This window comes from Eublepharis macularius, chromosome 8 (genome assembly GCF_028583425.1).
Source record: "Eublepharis macularius isolate TG4126 chromosome 8, MPM_Emac_v1.0, whole genome shotgun sequence".
Lineage (NCBI taxonomy): Eukaryota > Metazoa > Chordata > Lepidosauria > Squamata > Eublepharidae > Eublepharis > Eublepharis macularius.
Genome location: NC_072797.1, coordinates 99,935,477 through 99,953,694, shown reverse-complemented (window position 1 = coordinate 99,953,694; position 18,218 = coordinate 99,935,477). Strand labels below are relative to the sequence as shown.

At 42.5% G+C, this 18,218-nt stretch overlaps 1 protein-coding gene across 4 annotated transcripts in view; it reads right to left on the bottom strand.

Moving 5' to 3' along the window:
- The window catches only part of TRPM3 (transient receptor potential cation channel subfamily M member 3), a 510,178-nt gene that overhangs the window by 127,161 nt on the left and 364,799 nt on the right, over positions 1 to 18,218 (bottom strand). For all 4 annotated transcript variants that reach the window (XM_054986519.1, XM_054986520.1, XM_054986521.1 and 1 more), the window contains exon 8: positions 12,227 to 12,350. In XM_054986519.1, the coding sequence (XP_054842494.1) occupies positions 12,227 to 12,350 (124 nt within the window). The remainder of the gene's footprint in view (positions 1 to 12,226; positions 12,351 to 18,218) is intronic.

The window sequence follows — 18,218 nt, the reverse complement described above, 5'->3', positions numbered from 1 at the left end:
ATGTAGGTCTAGGTCCTTAGAAACATCTGGATGGATGCAAGCTAGGAAGGAAGTGCATTCATTTTCATCAATAAATATTGATAAGTTCCAGTGTTTACTAGGTGAAGAATTGATACGATATGCAACCTCACTGATTTTTTTTCCTGATGCAAAACAAGTGGCTGTTATTGAAAGAAACAGGATTCCTTAGATGTCTTGACAACATGTAGAATCAAGCTTCCTGCACATATTTTTCCAAAACAAAAACTGACTTAAGTAGGTTAATAGCAAAACAGGAACTGAGTGGCATATTGAATAAAACATTGAATCATTACCTTTTGAAAGTCAACCTGAATTTCAAGGTAAAAACATTACAGATTACCAGCTCTCAGGAGAACACCCACTGCAACGCTTATTCTAGGAGGAAAATAATCCTCTGTAATTGCTGCCAACACATTTTTCAAGAAGCATTCAGAGATATATTTAAAGATTCTTGTCACATATTTTATGAGCCCTTAGATTGTTCTATAGCAAATCATCCCAAAGTAATGAGAAAATGTAAATAATTACACTGCCGCACTTAATTTTTTATAGTTATATAAATAATAACTTTAAAATGTTATATTAGACTTTGTACATATTTGTCCACTTCCAGTCATATGCATGGTCCTTCTGCTTATGTCTTTCAATTCATTTCAGCGGAGGAAGGAAGACCGTATACATGATTCTGCCTCCTCAATTGAAGAAAACCGGGAAATATTGGGTGCGGCAGCTGCATGCATATAACGGCTCTTCTACTTGCAGCTAATTGCTTGGTAGGGGCAGATGATCTAATATGCTTTTTCCTTATGTGTTAGCTACCAAAAGTGCCCTATTGGGTGCTCCCAGTCAGTCTTGATAGATGTAATGGGACATAAACATTATGAAGTTGTACTCCTATTCAGTTCTACAATGTTTAGAATTTATTTTAAGGTCCATCAGAGTGTCTACAAGCCAGCTGCAATTATCCTTTCAATAGCTGACTCTGTATGTCAAATATAAAAAGATACAGAAGTTAGAATTTGTACAGTAGCCTTCTCAGATCAATAAAGGTACCTTCTATTATTTACACTATCCTAAAAGACTGCTTCATCTCTATACACCATCTCACCAAACACACACATACCATAATATAAAAGATATTTATATCAATGTTTAATACTGCAGTCTTTATTAGGATGAAATTATGCAAAATTATGCAAAAAATTTAACGTGATTCTGAACTATATATGACCGAAGTGGAAATCAGCTAAACTGGAAAGGTGGGTAATGGAGAGTGTCATCAAGTCACAGCTGACTTGTGCCATAAGGCAGAGGTGGCCCAGGACTTCCTGTTTGCTGGCTTACTCCCGAGTAGGCAAGTGCGCAGCTGCTGAGAGCCGCTCATGGCATGAAGCGCAGCCTGCGCTGGGATGCTTTTGCATGGATGGAAGCCCCATTCGTTGCACAGAGGACTGGCTCACCCATAAGCGTGTGCAAGATAGCTGAGATGGAGGATCAGGGAGTGCGTTTGCTTCAGAGGACATGTGCTTGCTTTAAGATTGTGTGGCTCTGCTTTTGTGAAACTTCCTTTCTTGATTTCTTTTTCTTTCTTCCCTCCTTCCTTCCTTTCTCTTTCCTTCTTTCCATTTCTTTCTTTCCTTCTTTCCATCTTTCTTTCTTTTTTTCCTTTCATCCTTCTTTCTTTCCACTTCTTTCTTTCCTTCTTTCCATCTTCCTTTCTTTTCTTCTTTCCATATATTTCCATACCTTTCCTTCCTTCCTTCCTTCCTTTCTTCCTTCCTTCCTTCTTTTCTTTCTTTCCATGTCTCTCCATGTCTTCCTTCCTTCCTCTTTACTTCTTTTCATATCTTTCCATATCTTTCCACGTCTTCTTTCCTTCCTTTCATGTATTTCTTTCCTTCTTTCCCTTCCTTCCTCTTTACTTCTTTCCGTATCTTTCCATGCCTTCCTTCCTTGTTTTTCACTTTCCTTTTTTCTTTCCTTCCTTCTTTCCATCTTTCCATGCCTTCCTTCCTTATCTTTCTTTCTTTCCTTTTTTATCCTTCCTTCTTTCCATGTCTTCTTTCTTTTTCTTCTTTTCTATCTTTCCATATCTTTCCCTTCCTCCCTTTTCTTTTTTCCTTCCTTCTTTCTTTCCACATATTTCCTATTTTCAATAAAACATTGGGGTTGCCAAGTCCAACTAAAAAAATACCTGGGGTCTTTGGGGGTGGAGCCAGAATACTTTGGAGGTGGTGCCTTGCAAGGATGACATCACTTTTGTGATGTCACTTCCAGGTCAAAGGTCAGGTGGTAGTCCTTCCCAAGCTCCACCCCTTCAGATGATGTCACTTCCAGCATACTGTGCCAAAACCCCACCCCTTCCTGTGATGTCATTTCAGGGCACTCCTCCCAAACCTGCCTCTTCCTCTGAAGTCACTTCAATGCATCATGTCTTGTGGCTCTCAAACATCTCAGGTTTATTCTATGTGGCTCTTACATTAAGCAAGTGTGGCCACCCCTGACTTATGGTAACCCCCTAGTGGGCTTCTCATAGCAAGTGACTAATAGAGGTGGTCTGCCACTGCCTGTCTCTGCAACCCTGGTCTTTGTTGGAGGGTCTTCCATCCAATTACTAACCAAGTCCAACCCTGTTTAGCTTCCGAGATCTGACGATATCTGGCTTGGCTGGGCTATCCAGGTCAGGGCAAACTGGAAAGAGAACAATAATATAAGTAGGTCAGGGACTTAACAAAGCCCTCAGCTAGCAGTATGATTTATTGGACATTTTAGATATGTAGTACTGAGTGGCACAACAGTGTTGTGGAGGGGAGAAGAAGTTCATGATGCCAGCTCTGCCCACATATCCACTCCAACATTACAATCACTGGATCTCATAACACCAGCTATACCATCTCAGGCTCATTCACTTGTTCATCTTCTAACATTATATATGCCGTCAAATGTCAGCAATGCCCTTCAACTCTCTATATTTGACAAAGAGGTCAGTCCCTTTGCAAAAGAATAAATGAACATAAATCTGATATTAAAAATCAGAACATTCAAAAACCTGGAGCAGAAAATGTTAAACAGTTCGCTGACCTAGCAGTTCTCAAGCAAACATACTTCAAAAGAAAATTACTACGTGAAATTAAGCTTATTTGCTAATTTGGAACAATGAATTCCCCAGGGTTGAATTAGGATATAGGATTTTTCACATCACAGATGCTAATTTTACACACTTCACACCCATGTTCTATCTAGCTAATTATATCATGTATAGCCAGCTTCCTGACAATCAGATTTGCTATACCCCTCCCATTCTGTACTTGAACTTCCAACACTTCTTCCTTTTTCCACTCCATGTGTCTGATAAAGGGAGCTTTGACTCTTGAAAGCTCACACCCTGGAAATCGAGTTGGTCCATAAGGTGCCACTAGACCTGAATCTTGACCTTGTTCAGCAGTCTCTAGGGCAATGATGGTAACTCCGTAGCTCCTGGAGAGCCACAGCTGCCAGGGTTATATGGCTACCTTATGCTCCGTGCACCATCCCAACAAACACACATATACCATAATATAAAAGAGAACTATAAATATTTCATAATAAATAATAATATTAATATTTTAAATTTCCAGAGTACTTGTGTGCATGGAGGGTAGTCTCTCCCTACCACTGCTGAACCTTTGCCAACCCTTGTGTATGAGCAGTGTTTTCCAATCTTTTTCCCATGGAGGAACCTCTAAAATAATTTCTCAAATCCTGAGGAATTCCTACCTATGAAAACATTTACAGGCCAGAAAAAGCTGACAGCGGAGAGCACAATTCAATTACTGCTAATTTATTGTCCAAAAAATGTATTTGTAAAGAGCTGTTATTTGTGTGTATGTGAGTGTACATTGTAAGAAAAAAGTGAAGTAATTCCACTCCCCCCACACAAATATCAAATATCAAATCATATCCAAAGTTCATATCCAAAGTTCATATAAGGTTTACTTTCAGTGTGATATTTGGACTTGTCTATTTTTGCACAAATGTTGAATTCTTGGCTGATTTCTTGCACAACCCCTGATGATTCCCAATCCTGATGATTCCCAATCCTGATTCCCAACACTGAACTAGAGGGAGTGGAAAGGCTCCCCTCTCTGCCTGGTCTCTCCTCAACATGAGGCACAACAGGTCAGGTGAGAGAGTGAAATTGCCAAGGCACCTGAAAGAGAGCAAGCTGGCCATGGAGAAAGGGAGGCTGCCGTAGTGCTGGTGGTTTTACTCTCTGTTTTATGCAGCCAGCTTGTTCTCTTCCTGGCAAACACTTGGGTACTGGGATGAGAGTGTAATAGATTATAGAGGCTGAAGAGGAGGGTGTGGGGTTGCTTAATTCCGTCCCTGGCACAAGGCTTGCCTATCAGGAAGGTTCACAGCTTATCTGTCCTTCAGTCTCTCTGGCTGCAGTCAAGGTGCAAACTACTTGCCATCCTCAAACCCCACCAGACGATGGTCTTGCCCACTTTCCTGGAACATAGGGTGTGTGTCCCACTGGCAAACAATGTCAGAAGAGCCATGGATGGTATATTAAAGAGCCACGTGTTGCTCTGAGACATAAGAGCAACTGAGAATAAGTATCACTGATCTAAGACATGTTCTAGAATTAAGATCGTGTGATCTTTGGACAAATACTCAAACTACCAGTTCCCCAACAGTTAACTATAAGAAATATCTCTAAATTATAAACTCTATCAGTACAAATGCACTACATTTATATGAATTTATATCATCTCCATAGACCCAACTGCAAAACACTTATTCACACAGGAAGTCCTTATTAACTATAATAGCAATATTGAATGCCAAGTGGTCACTACGTCATGCTTGTATGAATCATGGCAGTAGGAATACTTATCCTGGCTTTGATTTAAGAAATCAATTCAATATCCATTTAAATTCCATTTTATATACTAAAGGATCTGTGCTTCTATCAAACTCTTTTTCTAAATAGGGGTTTCATTTCTCTCGCTTGAAATGTGTTCTGCATAGTCAAAAACTGATTAGGTAGGATTTATTTACATCATCAGTTATTCTGGGATATCATTTTGTTCTCTTATTTTCTTCCATATTCAGTGGAAGAATCACAGTTTGAGATAAAATGAAAAGAATGCAAACAAGCACCCTGTTAAACATAATCATCCTACAAGATATTGGGTAAACGACACCTAGGTTCTTTTCTAGACACAGTGTCCCAGCTCCGTGAGTGATGACATTGCTTTTGATGTAATGTCATTGTGTGAGGTGAGGGACGGTGCATGTAATACTTAGCACCTTGCATGATCACTTCCAGAAGTGATATCATTGCATCCAAGCCCCGGAGCGTGCATGTGAGGATGGTGCAGATGAGTGTAGTGCTCCCCTGACTGTTGTCAGGAGGACCTGGCAACTCTAGTGAAACAACAGTACAGAGACAGCCCTCCCAATACTCCAGTGCAGCACAGGGAAGCCAACTCTGAAGTTATTCCTGGACAAGTCCTTCCTCTTTCCCAAAACATTTTTTACCAGACTATTTGTCTGGGGATGGCCCTCGCTGGGTCCCGGTCTCAGACTGACAGCCACGACCCCCCCCCTCACAGGCACTCACCAGCCGAGCATCGGGAGGAGGCTCCAAGACACAGGAGGCAGGATGAGCCGGCGACCAGAGAAGCGGCAAGAGGAGCGGCACGAGGGCCACACCAGCAACAGCGTGGCAGAAAGGGGTGGCGCGCCCGAAGCCTAGGCCCCAGCAGAAGAGCTGAGACGATGGCCTTCTTGGCCCTGCCAGGCTGAAGATGGGCTGCAGAGCCAAGAGCGTGCCGACGGATCGTGGCACTTGCAAGTGTCTGGCTCCATGAGGCTTCGCCCCAACCAGCACCATCCTGACCTCAGCTGGGGGAGAATGCCCCAGGAACGAGCCTGCCCCCACCAGCCATCAGAGGGCTGTTAATTGGCCCAGGGCCAGGGCAGCCCAGGATGACATTGGCTGGGTGCGGGAACAACCCAGAGGGATGGGGGTCAGAGCCAATTGGCCACATAGGCCTGGGAGGGATGGGGGCATGTGGCCACACCTAGCCCAGGTGTTAGGCCTCACCTTGGGGGTGGGATCATGGGAGGGGGTGGGGATGGCATTAAGGGGGAGGATAAAAGGAGGGCTCCAGTTCCCAGCCGGAGAGGAGAGAAGAAGATTGTCCCTGATGCAAGGGGCACCTTCTGAGGTGGTGCAGCAAGCCATTCAGTGCTGGAGCTCACCCATTCTGAGGCCTGTGGGGGAGCCCTCTCTCTTGCCCCCCCAGGTTTGTGCTGGCCAGCAAGGGACGGCAAGGGACAGTCAGGATGGACCTGTCGATGAAAGCCGGAGTTGCTATCACCACCTTTACACTGCAGGAGGACCTGCCGAACACTGACACTATTAAAACCTCCATGATTGCTTTCAATAACCTCTTGGATATTAACACTTATCCCATGGAGGCTCCAACCTTAAGACAAAACTGAACACATTTACACTTTAAAAACATTTATGCCTTTTTATCTATTAAAAAAGAATTAATATTGATCGCTTCAGATGTAGTTAGATAATTAGGACAGCCACTTCTCACAGCTTAAACACAGGGGTTTTTGAGGATAAAAGGGGGCTGGGGGAGATGAAGTGTATAGCATTTAGAGCTCCTTGAAGAGAAGAGACACAGATTTGAACATCATTCCTTGGTGGGATGGAGGGGATAATGAAGGGCAAATTTGAACATAAAAATCTAGGCTAGGGGCCTACCTTTTTCTATACCCTTCAGACCCAGGCCACTTTCAAAGGGAAGAGGGAATTTTCTTTTTAGATTTGAGCCTTTTCTTCCTAATATGACAACTTGTTCTATCTATGGCCTTCCTCTAATAGGGAAAAATTAGCCAACAGGAAGGAAGATGGGCCTGCCCCATGCAAGGCTTGCTGGATTTATGTGATTGGTTGAAAATTGCCTCACAACTGAGTCTGGGTAGCCTCAGCAGTTGCATTATCAGGTCCCTATACCCTCCCAGGAGGCAGAGGGGACCCAGTACTCTCTGGCACCAGGGTGCAAAACGTACGTGCATCCCTGGTGCCAATGCAATGATGCCACTTCTGGGAGTCACATCATTGTGCCAGCTGTGGGAGTGCTTCCATGCTTCCCACAGGGTTGATTCGTGAGCACTACCCCCATGTGCAGCATGGGAGCATTCCCATGGCTAGTGCAATGAATTATTTCTGGAACTGATGCTGTTGTTTCCACTGGGATCACACACACCACAACTTTGCCTGGGGTGCCTGCTGGTGGCAGGTGATCAGTGGGTGGCCTGCAACCTCCCACAAGTCATCAGCGATTGGTAGGCAAGCAAGCAAACCTTGGGGAGGTTGCCTCCACTGCTCAACAGCCCTTTCCTGAAAGCTTTGGTAATTCCCCAAGAAGTAAAGTGGCCCTCTCTGTACTGATCGCAAGGTCTTCTCATGTGACATTTGCCTTGAAGCCATACTCTGATTTCTCTTCAGATTGCAAATCAAGTGAAAAGCCAGCTTGTAACTAGAGACTCAAGACATGAGAGAGAAGACATAGGATTCGACAACCAGAAGAAAACCAGAATTAATCAATCAGTGACTTAGCCTAGGTCACAGAGAAATATTTGAGTAATAAAATACAATGAAGTCTTTAAATACTTTTTTTTTCTTTTTTCCCTTTCATTTTATCTTGGAGGGACCAAGTCCCCTTATGGAGGAGCCTCCATTGATGACTAGTTTTATTAAACCTTGGCATTATATGATTCTGAACCAAGCTAAAGGCTAAAATAGAATTCCTTAATAATATGGGACAGAGGTTGTCAAACTGGCACAGGCACACCATGACACAACTTCAGGTTTAGGAGTTAAATGTACCATTTCAGGTCATGCAACATCTACTCTTAGAACTTGGAGAAGTTCCATAGCTCAGTGGAAGAGAATGACTTTTGCATATAGATTGTCATAGGTTCAATTTCTGCCCTCTTCACCTGGGAAAAAAATAATAGGGAACAAGGCTGGAAAAGAAAGAGGCTTTGAAGAGCTATTGCCAGACAGGAAGGATAGACAGTTCTGGGTCTCATGGAACCTTACTCAGTAACAGGAATTCCTGAGGAGCGTGGAGCAACAATTCCTAAAAATGTTTTGATCAGCCCTGTTTGCCTAAACAAGCCCTACATGTGTTCTTAGTGGCCACTTGTTTAAAATTCTAGTGCTTAGAAAAAGCATCATAGCAATATTGGCATACTGTTTGTGAGTCTGCCAGACAAGCTAATAATAAAAAAGTCACTAGTTCCTTAAAATAACAGCTGTCTTTCTGTTTCTTTTCATTGCCTAACTATAGGAGCTTCACAAACACTGTAATTCTCTTATTTTTCAGTTTATAAAACTGTGGCATTATCTTTTTTGAAATGTTACCATCTGGTCACTTTTCACATGTGATTTTTAAAATGTTGATCAAGTGCTCAACATCTATATAAGTGACCAAGCACAAGGAGGATACCAGCATGTCAATGGGAGAAATTTATCAAGCTATTTTTAAAAAGCAATTTCTCTTCCCACTCCTCAATCCCTCAATGCTTTTTCTATTTTATATCATACTTTATGAATTTTGCTTTACAGAAATTCATGGGAATAAAGGTTATTCAAGCATTCCCCCAAAGCTACTTGGCATATGATAATATCAGTTGTATTGATCCAATGGAAACGTCAAACAAGAAAAGTTTGTTGATAGACTCATTTTGAAGGACAGAAAGAAAAGGGGGAAATAGATTAAATCCAAGTGCTGGTTCCATTGTTCCACAATCAGGTATAGAAAATGAAGATAGGAAATGAGCATTCACTGGCTTTGTAATGGTAGTAAGTAGACGTGGGCACGAATTGAAATACGAATGAAATTTTGTGATGAATTTGGGCTGATTTATGTACTTCGAAAACGTGTTTTGTGGGGCCACGTTTTTCATGAAATCCACTACTTTTGGGGCCAATTCATTTGATTTGTGAATGCTTTGTGATGCCAGACAGGCTGGCGCCGATACATTGATTCCCTAGGCAACATAGGCCCAGAATGTCTGCAGACCTTTAGTTGCCATGAAAACCCCAATCTTAGCCCACATAACCTTGATAGGCAGCTCTCCGTGTCAACCTGAGATCACCCGTTCTGTTCTATGAGACCTACAAGTAGGGGAGAGATAGGCCTTCTGTAGCCATGGGAACACCAATCTCATCCCTCCAAACCCTGCTAGGCAGGTCTGTCTGCCAACCAGAGAGCTCCTCTTCTGCTCTATGTGAGTGTGTCTTATATAAGGCACAGCTCTGTGCCTCCTGCTTTCAGTTCCAATAGACAAAGGGAGAGGGAGGAGCTGTTGCTGGGATTTGGAGTGAGAGAGAGTAGGTTTGGGAGCTTTTGGCTGGATTTGCTGCTGCTTCAAAAGACTCTTTCTTATTTTCTGCTCTTGTCCTTGCTGGGAAGGTTGTTGGGTGAGGATGCCTTTGAAGTCTGCCTGTGAGTTTGGCATCTCTGGGTATGAACAGGGCCATTGTACGCCCCCGGGATCTGACAAATCATGAACCTAACAAATTGTTTCACGAAATAGGACAATTTTGTGAAAGTTTGTGGTTGATGGAATGCGATGAACCACGAAACTAAGGGTTCATTTTTTTCCTGTTTCTCTAGTGCCTGCAGACTGTGGACCATGTGACCTACCAGAAGGTCCCGAGAACTATTCAATATTCAGCTTGTATCTCATCATTTTGACATAGGGAAGGAGATGATGAAGATAAAATCCAAAGACTCCGGAGAAACCAGTTTGAGGTATGCATTTAAATGGTTGTTAACATTTCTCATTCTTTAATTTTCTGGACTAGGAAAATTCAGCTTAAGAGATTTTCACATGGCTGAGCTGTGAAATGTTTTGTGTTGATAGATTTACACAAGTTAATAAGAATATAACAATAGAAATTAAAATCACAGTGCATATTGGTTGTCTCTTCTATTCTTTTATATTTTGCTAGTGACATCATGAAGCAACTGTTCGAATATGTGATCAAGTTTTCACTCTAGAATGGGCCATTTCAAGAAGATTATATGAATCTGTAAAATCATGAGATTTCATTGTGAACACAAATGCTGCTCTCTCTTGTTGGCAAAGGAAGTAAATGAAAAGCTATCAAGCAAGACAAAAAAGCTTCATCAATCATGATTGCCAAACAGAGATGGGATTTTTTGTTTCCCTTTAGCTAGAAACTAATTAAATGTTTTCCCGAGCTTGCTTAATATGGATGCGTGCTCTTGGTATTCAAGAATTCCTTTACTCTGAATACTAGAAGGCATCTGTCATCTAAATCCCTGTCCTTATATGACCATAACTAATACAATGCAATAGTGCTACTGAATCCACTGAACCCAGCAGCACTGAAGGAGAAAAGCAACCATTTAGTAGCTTAGGCTAGATCACAATCCTACAAACACTCATGCACGCCAGTCTAAATAACAAGTGACTAGCAGTGTGATTATTTCAATCAAAGGGGCTTTATTCAGCCATTGCATTTATATTAATATCATCTACCATGGCTCGATATGGTACTTTTACAGTGCAAACCTACACAGACTCAGAGTCCAGTGAAATCCATGGGCTCAGAGGGGAGTAACTAAGCCCATGGGAGTAACTCTCTGTATAACAGCAGTAGCAGCTTAGAGACCAACAAGATTTTCATTGGATAGGCTTTTGAAAGTAAAAGCTCCCTTCTTCAAATATCTCAATTTTAACATGGGTACCTACCTGAAACTATTTTATATATTTATGTTATTTATTGTCTGCCTTTCTCACTGAGACTCAAGGCAGATCACAGTGTGAGTCAGCACAGGCAATTTCAAAGTTATTGCAACAAATAATGTAATATGGTATATGAACGCAAATTTTCAAAGATTGAAAACCAATAGCAATCCAATACATAGCCAAAGAAATGCAGAGCCAAAGAAATTGAACACAAGGAATTCTAAGCCTGACATATTAAACAAAACAGAAACTACCCACACTTACAGCAACACATAGTACACAGAAGTAAAGTTTATAATCACTATCTACAGAAATTACCCAGCAGGATTATACCTACAGCAAAAAGCAGTACACAGCAGTAAAGTCTACAGTCCCCATCGTCTTACCAATGCATCCTCTTGAGACCACTTCTCTACCATACAGCCTTCCCATCTGAGTAAAAAGTTCTCTTGAATAATTCAATTTTTCATAGTTTGTAGAAAGCCTGGAGAGTGGGAGCTTTCTTGACCTCTTCAGATAGGCCATTCCATAATATGGGGGCTACCACAGTGAATGCATGTGTGCAGGCAGTTGTTGAATTTGCCCGTGTGCAAGATGGCACCTGCAGAAGGCCCTGTTTGGATGAATGAAGCTGTCATGGTAGAACACAGGGAGAGAGGTGGTCCCAAAGATATGATGGACCAACGTTGCGACGAGCTTTCGAATGTGATAGCCAATACGTTGAATTGAGCCCAGTAACTGATAGGTAGCCAATAGAGTGACTGCAGAATGACAGTAATATTCATGTTTCTGCTACCTCTCAATCATAACTGAGCTACAGTCTTCAAATTAACTTTTAGGGAAGACCTATCTAAAATGCAGTACAGTAGTCGTGTCTTGCTGTTACCCTGGCATGGATCCAGGTGGCCTGATCGGCTGTGGCAAGTTAGGGGGCCATCTTCCAGGCTAGACTGAGTTTGCAGAAAGCAATTTTTTGGATATGCCTTAGCTTTTTTTTCTAGCAGTAGCGCTGAATCCGGTATAACCTTTAGGCTCTTAACTAAGTCTGCAAGGGTCAGACGAACACCATCAGAAGTGGAGAGTATAATATCCTTCAAGATCTCTGCACCAGTCCAAGGGAGATCCCTCAATACCCACTTCTGCCTCCAAATGCCTCAACACGATGGCATAGTTTACTGTACAGAAGGCTGCAGACAGATCCAGAAGGGGAAAAAAAGCAGCATAGCCTTTGTCTACATTCAGGAAAAACAAGATGGGTTGGGTTGGGTTGGGTGAACCCAGATCCAACTCACCAATAAAATAACATCTTCTTGGGCCTTGGGATTGGGAACATTACACATCCATTAGGCCAGTATGTATTGGGGCCTTTCTGATTTCATATCTAGAAAATATGTTTGCCAATGCCTACCAGTTCCTTCTTCTTCATGCACTCCATGAGGATTATGAAGAGATGCTGTGCCTGGGTCCGGGTGTAAGTGAAGGTCTTCTGGATGGTAACAAGCAATTGATCCCTCAGAGATTCATTGATAAGACTGAAATTCAAAAAGTCAGAGAAGGGTTTTTTAAATTTCTAGCATGAAACAGATAACTTATATTTGGGACTGCATTTTGTCTGTGTGGAAGAAATCAACTATCTGAGCCAAGGTAACATAAATAGGGATGTCAGCCCCTGGTGGGGGCAGGCGATTCCCCACACCCTCAGACCCACTCCCCTGGCTGGTGGGGAGGGGTGAAGGAGGGGAGCGGCAGGCTGGGGGTCCCCAGAGCACACAGTAAAATGGTAAGTGCATGCACTCTGGGAGCCTTGATGACATATTTCTGGTTGAAAACTGGAAGCAACGTGGTCCCCATTGCGCCAAAACAACCCCAAATAGTGAAAATGCTATGTTTGGGGGCGATTTTGGCCCTGCTTAGAACCTGTAGCTTTTGGTTTTCAACTGGAAGTGGCATAACTGAGGCCTCCAGAGTGACCGCATGTGAGGAAGATGGACCGCCCCTCTGCATGCCTGCCCGCCCCCAACCCTTGCTTTCGGTGTAAGGGGGTCTGGCAACCCCAAACCTAAATTTTGCATCAAAAAGCTTTAAATCAGGTAAATTTTCATATTTTTTCTTAATTTGCTTGTTTTCTGTCATTACTACTCTGATTTGGGAGGAGTGCAGAGATGCACTAAAACCTGCTCACCACTGGAAATTTTGTTCATGGTTCCTTGTTACTCATTTAATTTAATCAGTAATTGTCCTTGTGGATTTAAGCCTCTCTGCTTTGTGATAAATGCCAGAACCCTGTCTTTTGAAAATGAAAGCTGAGATTTGTAAGAGGGTGAATTCTGAATGCATTTTGCGCTTTTCCTGCATTTGCAGAATCCTAGCATACATTCAGTCATGTCTATAAGGTAAGAATGCATCAAAATTGGTATGTTACAAGTATGGTATGCTCAGATAAAGAGAAGGAAGGAAGTTTTTCAGGCCTTTTGCACAATGAGGCATCTTTGCATCAATTTGGTTTCAGTTCATTATTTGGCAGACAGGCTTGGAAATTTACCCACCGTTAAAGTGTTCTATTACACTTGACAAGCCTGGATGAGATGCAGCTTTTATGCTGCCTAAATGTGCTGAACACATTGTTCTGCCAGCAGGTAAGCAGGATGTATTAGGAAGTTCATTTATCGTGGCACCTTTGATGCATTTTTTATTGCAAAGATTCATTAAGTTTTAAATGAATATTTAGTCACGCTCTTCCCTATTTGCAGATTTAATTATGAAAACACAAAGTAACATCTTTTCATACAATACAACAGTTTCTGATTTTTTTTCACAAGCTAAAATTTTTTTTTGCTTGTGATGCCATAGGAATCGATCATGTATTGACATCCTATAGACAATCAAGTTCAATGTGGCTTCCACTTTTAAAATACTTCGTCTAGTCCAGCCAAATGAGGTATCTCCAGTAATGTGGGAGAGGGAAGGCACCACGGTACAGCCTGATTTCATCAGATCATGGAACTAAGCAGGTTTGGTACATGGATGGGGGACTACCAAGGAAGACTCTACAGAAGAAGAAAATGGCAACTTTGTTTCTTTTTTCTCGTTTTATATTATACACAACAAATACCACACAAGAAAATAAAACAAAACACAATCATCTGATAACCTCATCTGATAACCAAACAATAGTTAATACCATCATATTATATAATTGTTACCAAGTACTAAAAAAGAAAAAGGGAAAGACAAAGAACGTGGATGGGGGAGCTTCCATCCAATTGGCTATAAATTAACAAAATTATTATATCCATTTTTGAATGATAATATCCTCTACTATTGTTAGTCAAGTTTTAAATAAGGGTTTCCGTCCAATTAAAGAATTTTGTAAAAAGAGCTATCTTCTGGAAATTCCTTTAAATAAACTTTGAAGCTATTCAAAATTATCTTGAAATCATCTTTCTTTTTTCTCCTCTGAATTAATCTAATCTTGTCTGTTTATTTTTCAAGTGTCGCCATATTTCTTAATTCACAATGCCACCTATCCAAGTAAATCTCTTTAGCATTTTTCCAACACTGAGCAAGAAGTATCCTAGCTGCAACTAAAAGAAAATTAATAAGTCCTAACTCCCCAGGAGGGAGAGAAAGTCTCCCCTGCCCTGGAGAGAGAGGGGTTAAAAAGGCTCTGCAGCCTTTTGTGTGTGTGTTTCATCAGTGATGGAGAAAGGAAAGCACTAGCATTTATTTATTTATTTATTTATTTATTTATTTATTTATTTATTTATTTATTTATTTATTTATTTATTTATTTATTTATTTATTTATTTATTTATTTATTTATTTATTTATTTATTTATAGTCTGCCTTTCTCACTGAAACTGAAGGAGGATTACACAGTATGAGATTAGTACAGTCAGTATCAGGAACATTTCCATTAACAATGCCATAGGGTAAATAGATACATGTTCACAAAGACACAGCATTGGTAGGAACCCAATACAACATAGTGGTGAGGTCTAAGATTCTTAACTCATTCGCAGATCATCTGAGATCTCCTCCCTACAATACAGCCCTTCTACCTGAGTACAAAGCTTTTTTGAATAATTTGGTTTTGTATCATTTGTGGAAAGCCAGGAGACTGGGGTCTCTCCTGACCTCCTCAGGCAGGCCATTCTACAGGGTGGGGGCCACCACAGATAAAGCCTGTGTAGGGGCTGCTGTCGATTTCGCCAATGTGCAGGGTGGCACCTGCAGGAGATCCTGTTCGGAAGAGTGAAGCTGCCCTGGAGGAACATAGAGAGGGAGGTGATCCCGTAAGTATGCCGGACCAAGGCTGTGAAAAGCTTTGTAAGCGATAACTAATACCTTGAACTGAGCACAGTAACTAATGGGTAGTCAGTGGAGTGACTGCAGGATGAGAGTGATGTTCATGCTCCTGCTTGCTCCTGAGTTGAGCCACAGTATTTTGCTTAAATTGGAGTCTGCTAGTTAGTTTAGATGGGAGATCTATGTATACTGCATTACAATAGTCAAATCTTGATGTTACCATTGCATGGAACCAGGTGGCCAGGTTGGCCATGTCGAGGTAAGAAGCCATTTTCCAGGCTAGGAAGAGGCTGTAGAAAGTATTTTTTGTGGCTGCCTTAACTTGTTTTTCTAGTAATAGCACTGGATCCAGTATAATCCCTAGGCTCTTAACCGAGTCTGCAAGGATCAGACCAACTCCATCGAAAGTGGGGAGTACAATGTCCTTCAGGATTTCTGCCTTCCCAACAAACATCACTTCTGTCATGTCTGGCTTTAATTTCAATTTGTTTGTTTTCAGACATTTCATCACAGCTATCAGGCAGTGAGCAAAGATTTCTACTGAATCTTCATAGCTGTAAATAAGTTCTCCTAAAGGCTTTATGTAGAGGTTGAATAACGTGGGAGATAAGACTGTGCCCTGCAGGATTGCGCAAGATAGTTACCATTCTGGTGATAGCTGATCTCCGACAGCAACCCTTTACATGAGAAAGTCCATTACATGAGAAATGATTTAAACCAGTCCGAGGCACATCCTTTGATGCCCACTTCTCTCTCTAGACGCTTCAACAGGATGGCATGGTCTACTGTGACAAAGGCTACAGACAGATCCAGGAGTAATAATAAGGAAGCATGCCCTTTGTCTATGTTCAGACAAACATCATCTACAAATGCCACTAGTGCCTTCTCTGTCCTGTGCCTTGGTCTGAATCCAGACTGCAAAGGGTCCAGAGCACTAGAGTTATCCAAGAAAGTTTGTAGTTAGTCAGATCTCTCAATCATTTTGCCCAGAAAGGGCAGATTAGAGATTGGCCATATCACTTTTGTATAAGGATGGTTTTTTAATTAGCAGATGGATAACTGCCTGTTTGAGTGGCTGGGGGAAGGTGCCCTGAATTAGTGATAGATCTACAATAGACCTCAGTGGTTCACTTATGTGGTCCTTACTTGATATTAACAGCCAAGATGGGCAAGGGTCAAGCACACAAGTAGTGGCTTTCATAGATGTCGGAATCCTGTTAAGATCTGTCACTGTAATTGGTTAAAGGCAGTCCAAATGTAAGCCAGATGGTGTATTAAGCATTCCTTCTATCTCGTGTGCATTGCAGCTAACAGCTAGATCAGAGCGTATTTATGCTATTTTATCAGTGAAAAATTTAGCAAAGGCCTTGCAGCTAATTGTCTGTTACTGGGACTGTAAAGGTTCAGATTTAAGAGTTAAAAGGTGTCTGGATATCTTAAACCGTTGGGACAGTCATGAACTAGCTGACACAATGATTGCCAAGAAATATCATTTCTTTGCCATCTTCATTTCTGCTCAAGGGTCCTCCGGTGGGCTCTGTGGCATGCTCTATCAGCTTCCGAGCAAGCTTTTCACCAGCATCTTTTTAGACATCTTCCAACCCTCTTTAGGTCATCCAGCTTCATAGTAAACCATGGGGCTAGCTTCCATCCCAGGGGCCAGAGGGATTGACAAGAAGCAATGATGCCTATAGCTTCAAGGAGCTTTGCGTTCCACATTCCTACAGCAACTTCCATGGAGTATCTGTCTGGAATTCTAAGGCCCTGCAAGGCATTTTGGAATCTAGAAGGTTCCATGTGTCCTGGTGGCCGGGCTCTGGTATCAGATTACAGTGTCCCTTCCAGTTACTCTGAATAACAAAGTCAGGTCAGGTCGTTCAAGCAGGGGTTGGGTCTCCCAGCAACCAATCTTTCAAGATAACAAGTCAGAAAAGGAGTAACCAAAATTCAGAGTTGTTCAGGCTGAGGTCAGTCTTCCAGTAATCAATCAGATAGTGTTGGCAGGTCAGCATCTCAACGTACACGTTGTGTCCACGCCCAGAAGCATTTCTCTGGAGGCTTTAAAGTCTGCACACCCATACGTTACACACCCAGCTGGCTTCTCAGGCACAGTCCTGTAAAGACTCATCTTCACTGTCAGTAGGCAGTTGCCTTCGAGCCTTCAAGCATGCGCTGTGCCTTTTTGCTTTAATTTTGCCCTTAGTCTGTGTCTATGGTGTTCCAGCAGCACTGGTGATCCTGGAGGGCTGGGAGTGGCTAGCTGGCCTTCACCTGCTGGGTCAGAGCTGGACGATGGAGTTGCTTCTGACCCAGCTTCTGGCTGTCGGTCCTGGCATGCCTTCTCCTCATTCCCCTGCTGGTTGGCTCCTGTCAACTCTGGCCTGGTTACATAGGGCCCCTCCTCCTCTGAGGAGCCTTCAGTGTCACTGAGCCCTGGCTGCACCATGACACCATGAGCCTTTGTGGTCAAATCATTTTAACTGGACCCCCTATTTTGCAAGGTGTTGGGACCATATTTACTTCTGCCTTCAGTAAATGGTGGTCTGACCACAGTTTAGGCTGAATCGCTAACATTGAAACAAGACTTTCCCTCAAAGGCTCAGTGAAAAATATTAAGTCCAAGGTGTAGCCTTTCATGTGTAGGGCCTATCACTATTTGAGAGAGGCCCAGCCTCTATCCCTTACCTCCCTAAACAACAAACTCCCATCCATCAGGGATGTTCCAGGTACAGTTTGACAGGTTGTAACTAGACATGGGCACGATCGGAATTACGGTCTGAAAATTGCCCCAATTTTGGTGTTTTCACCATCGGGACCGGGCTGATCGGTTCCGTCCACGGCTCCTGGTTCAGTGGTCAGGTGGGGCACTCTATCGGGTCTCGATTGGATCAATCAGTTTACGTTCGGGATTGCAGTCTGCAGACAGTCTTGCGCCAGCCATCTGTTCCCAAGGGAACGGAGCCTGGGGAATGCCGGAGCTGTTTGCCCTCCTTCTGTCGCCCTGGAAACGTGAATGGAAGCCCAGCTTTCCTTGATCCGCAGGGCTTCCTTCCAACCACGGAGCAGACAGAAAAGCGCGTGCCCGTCTTGTC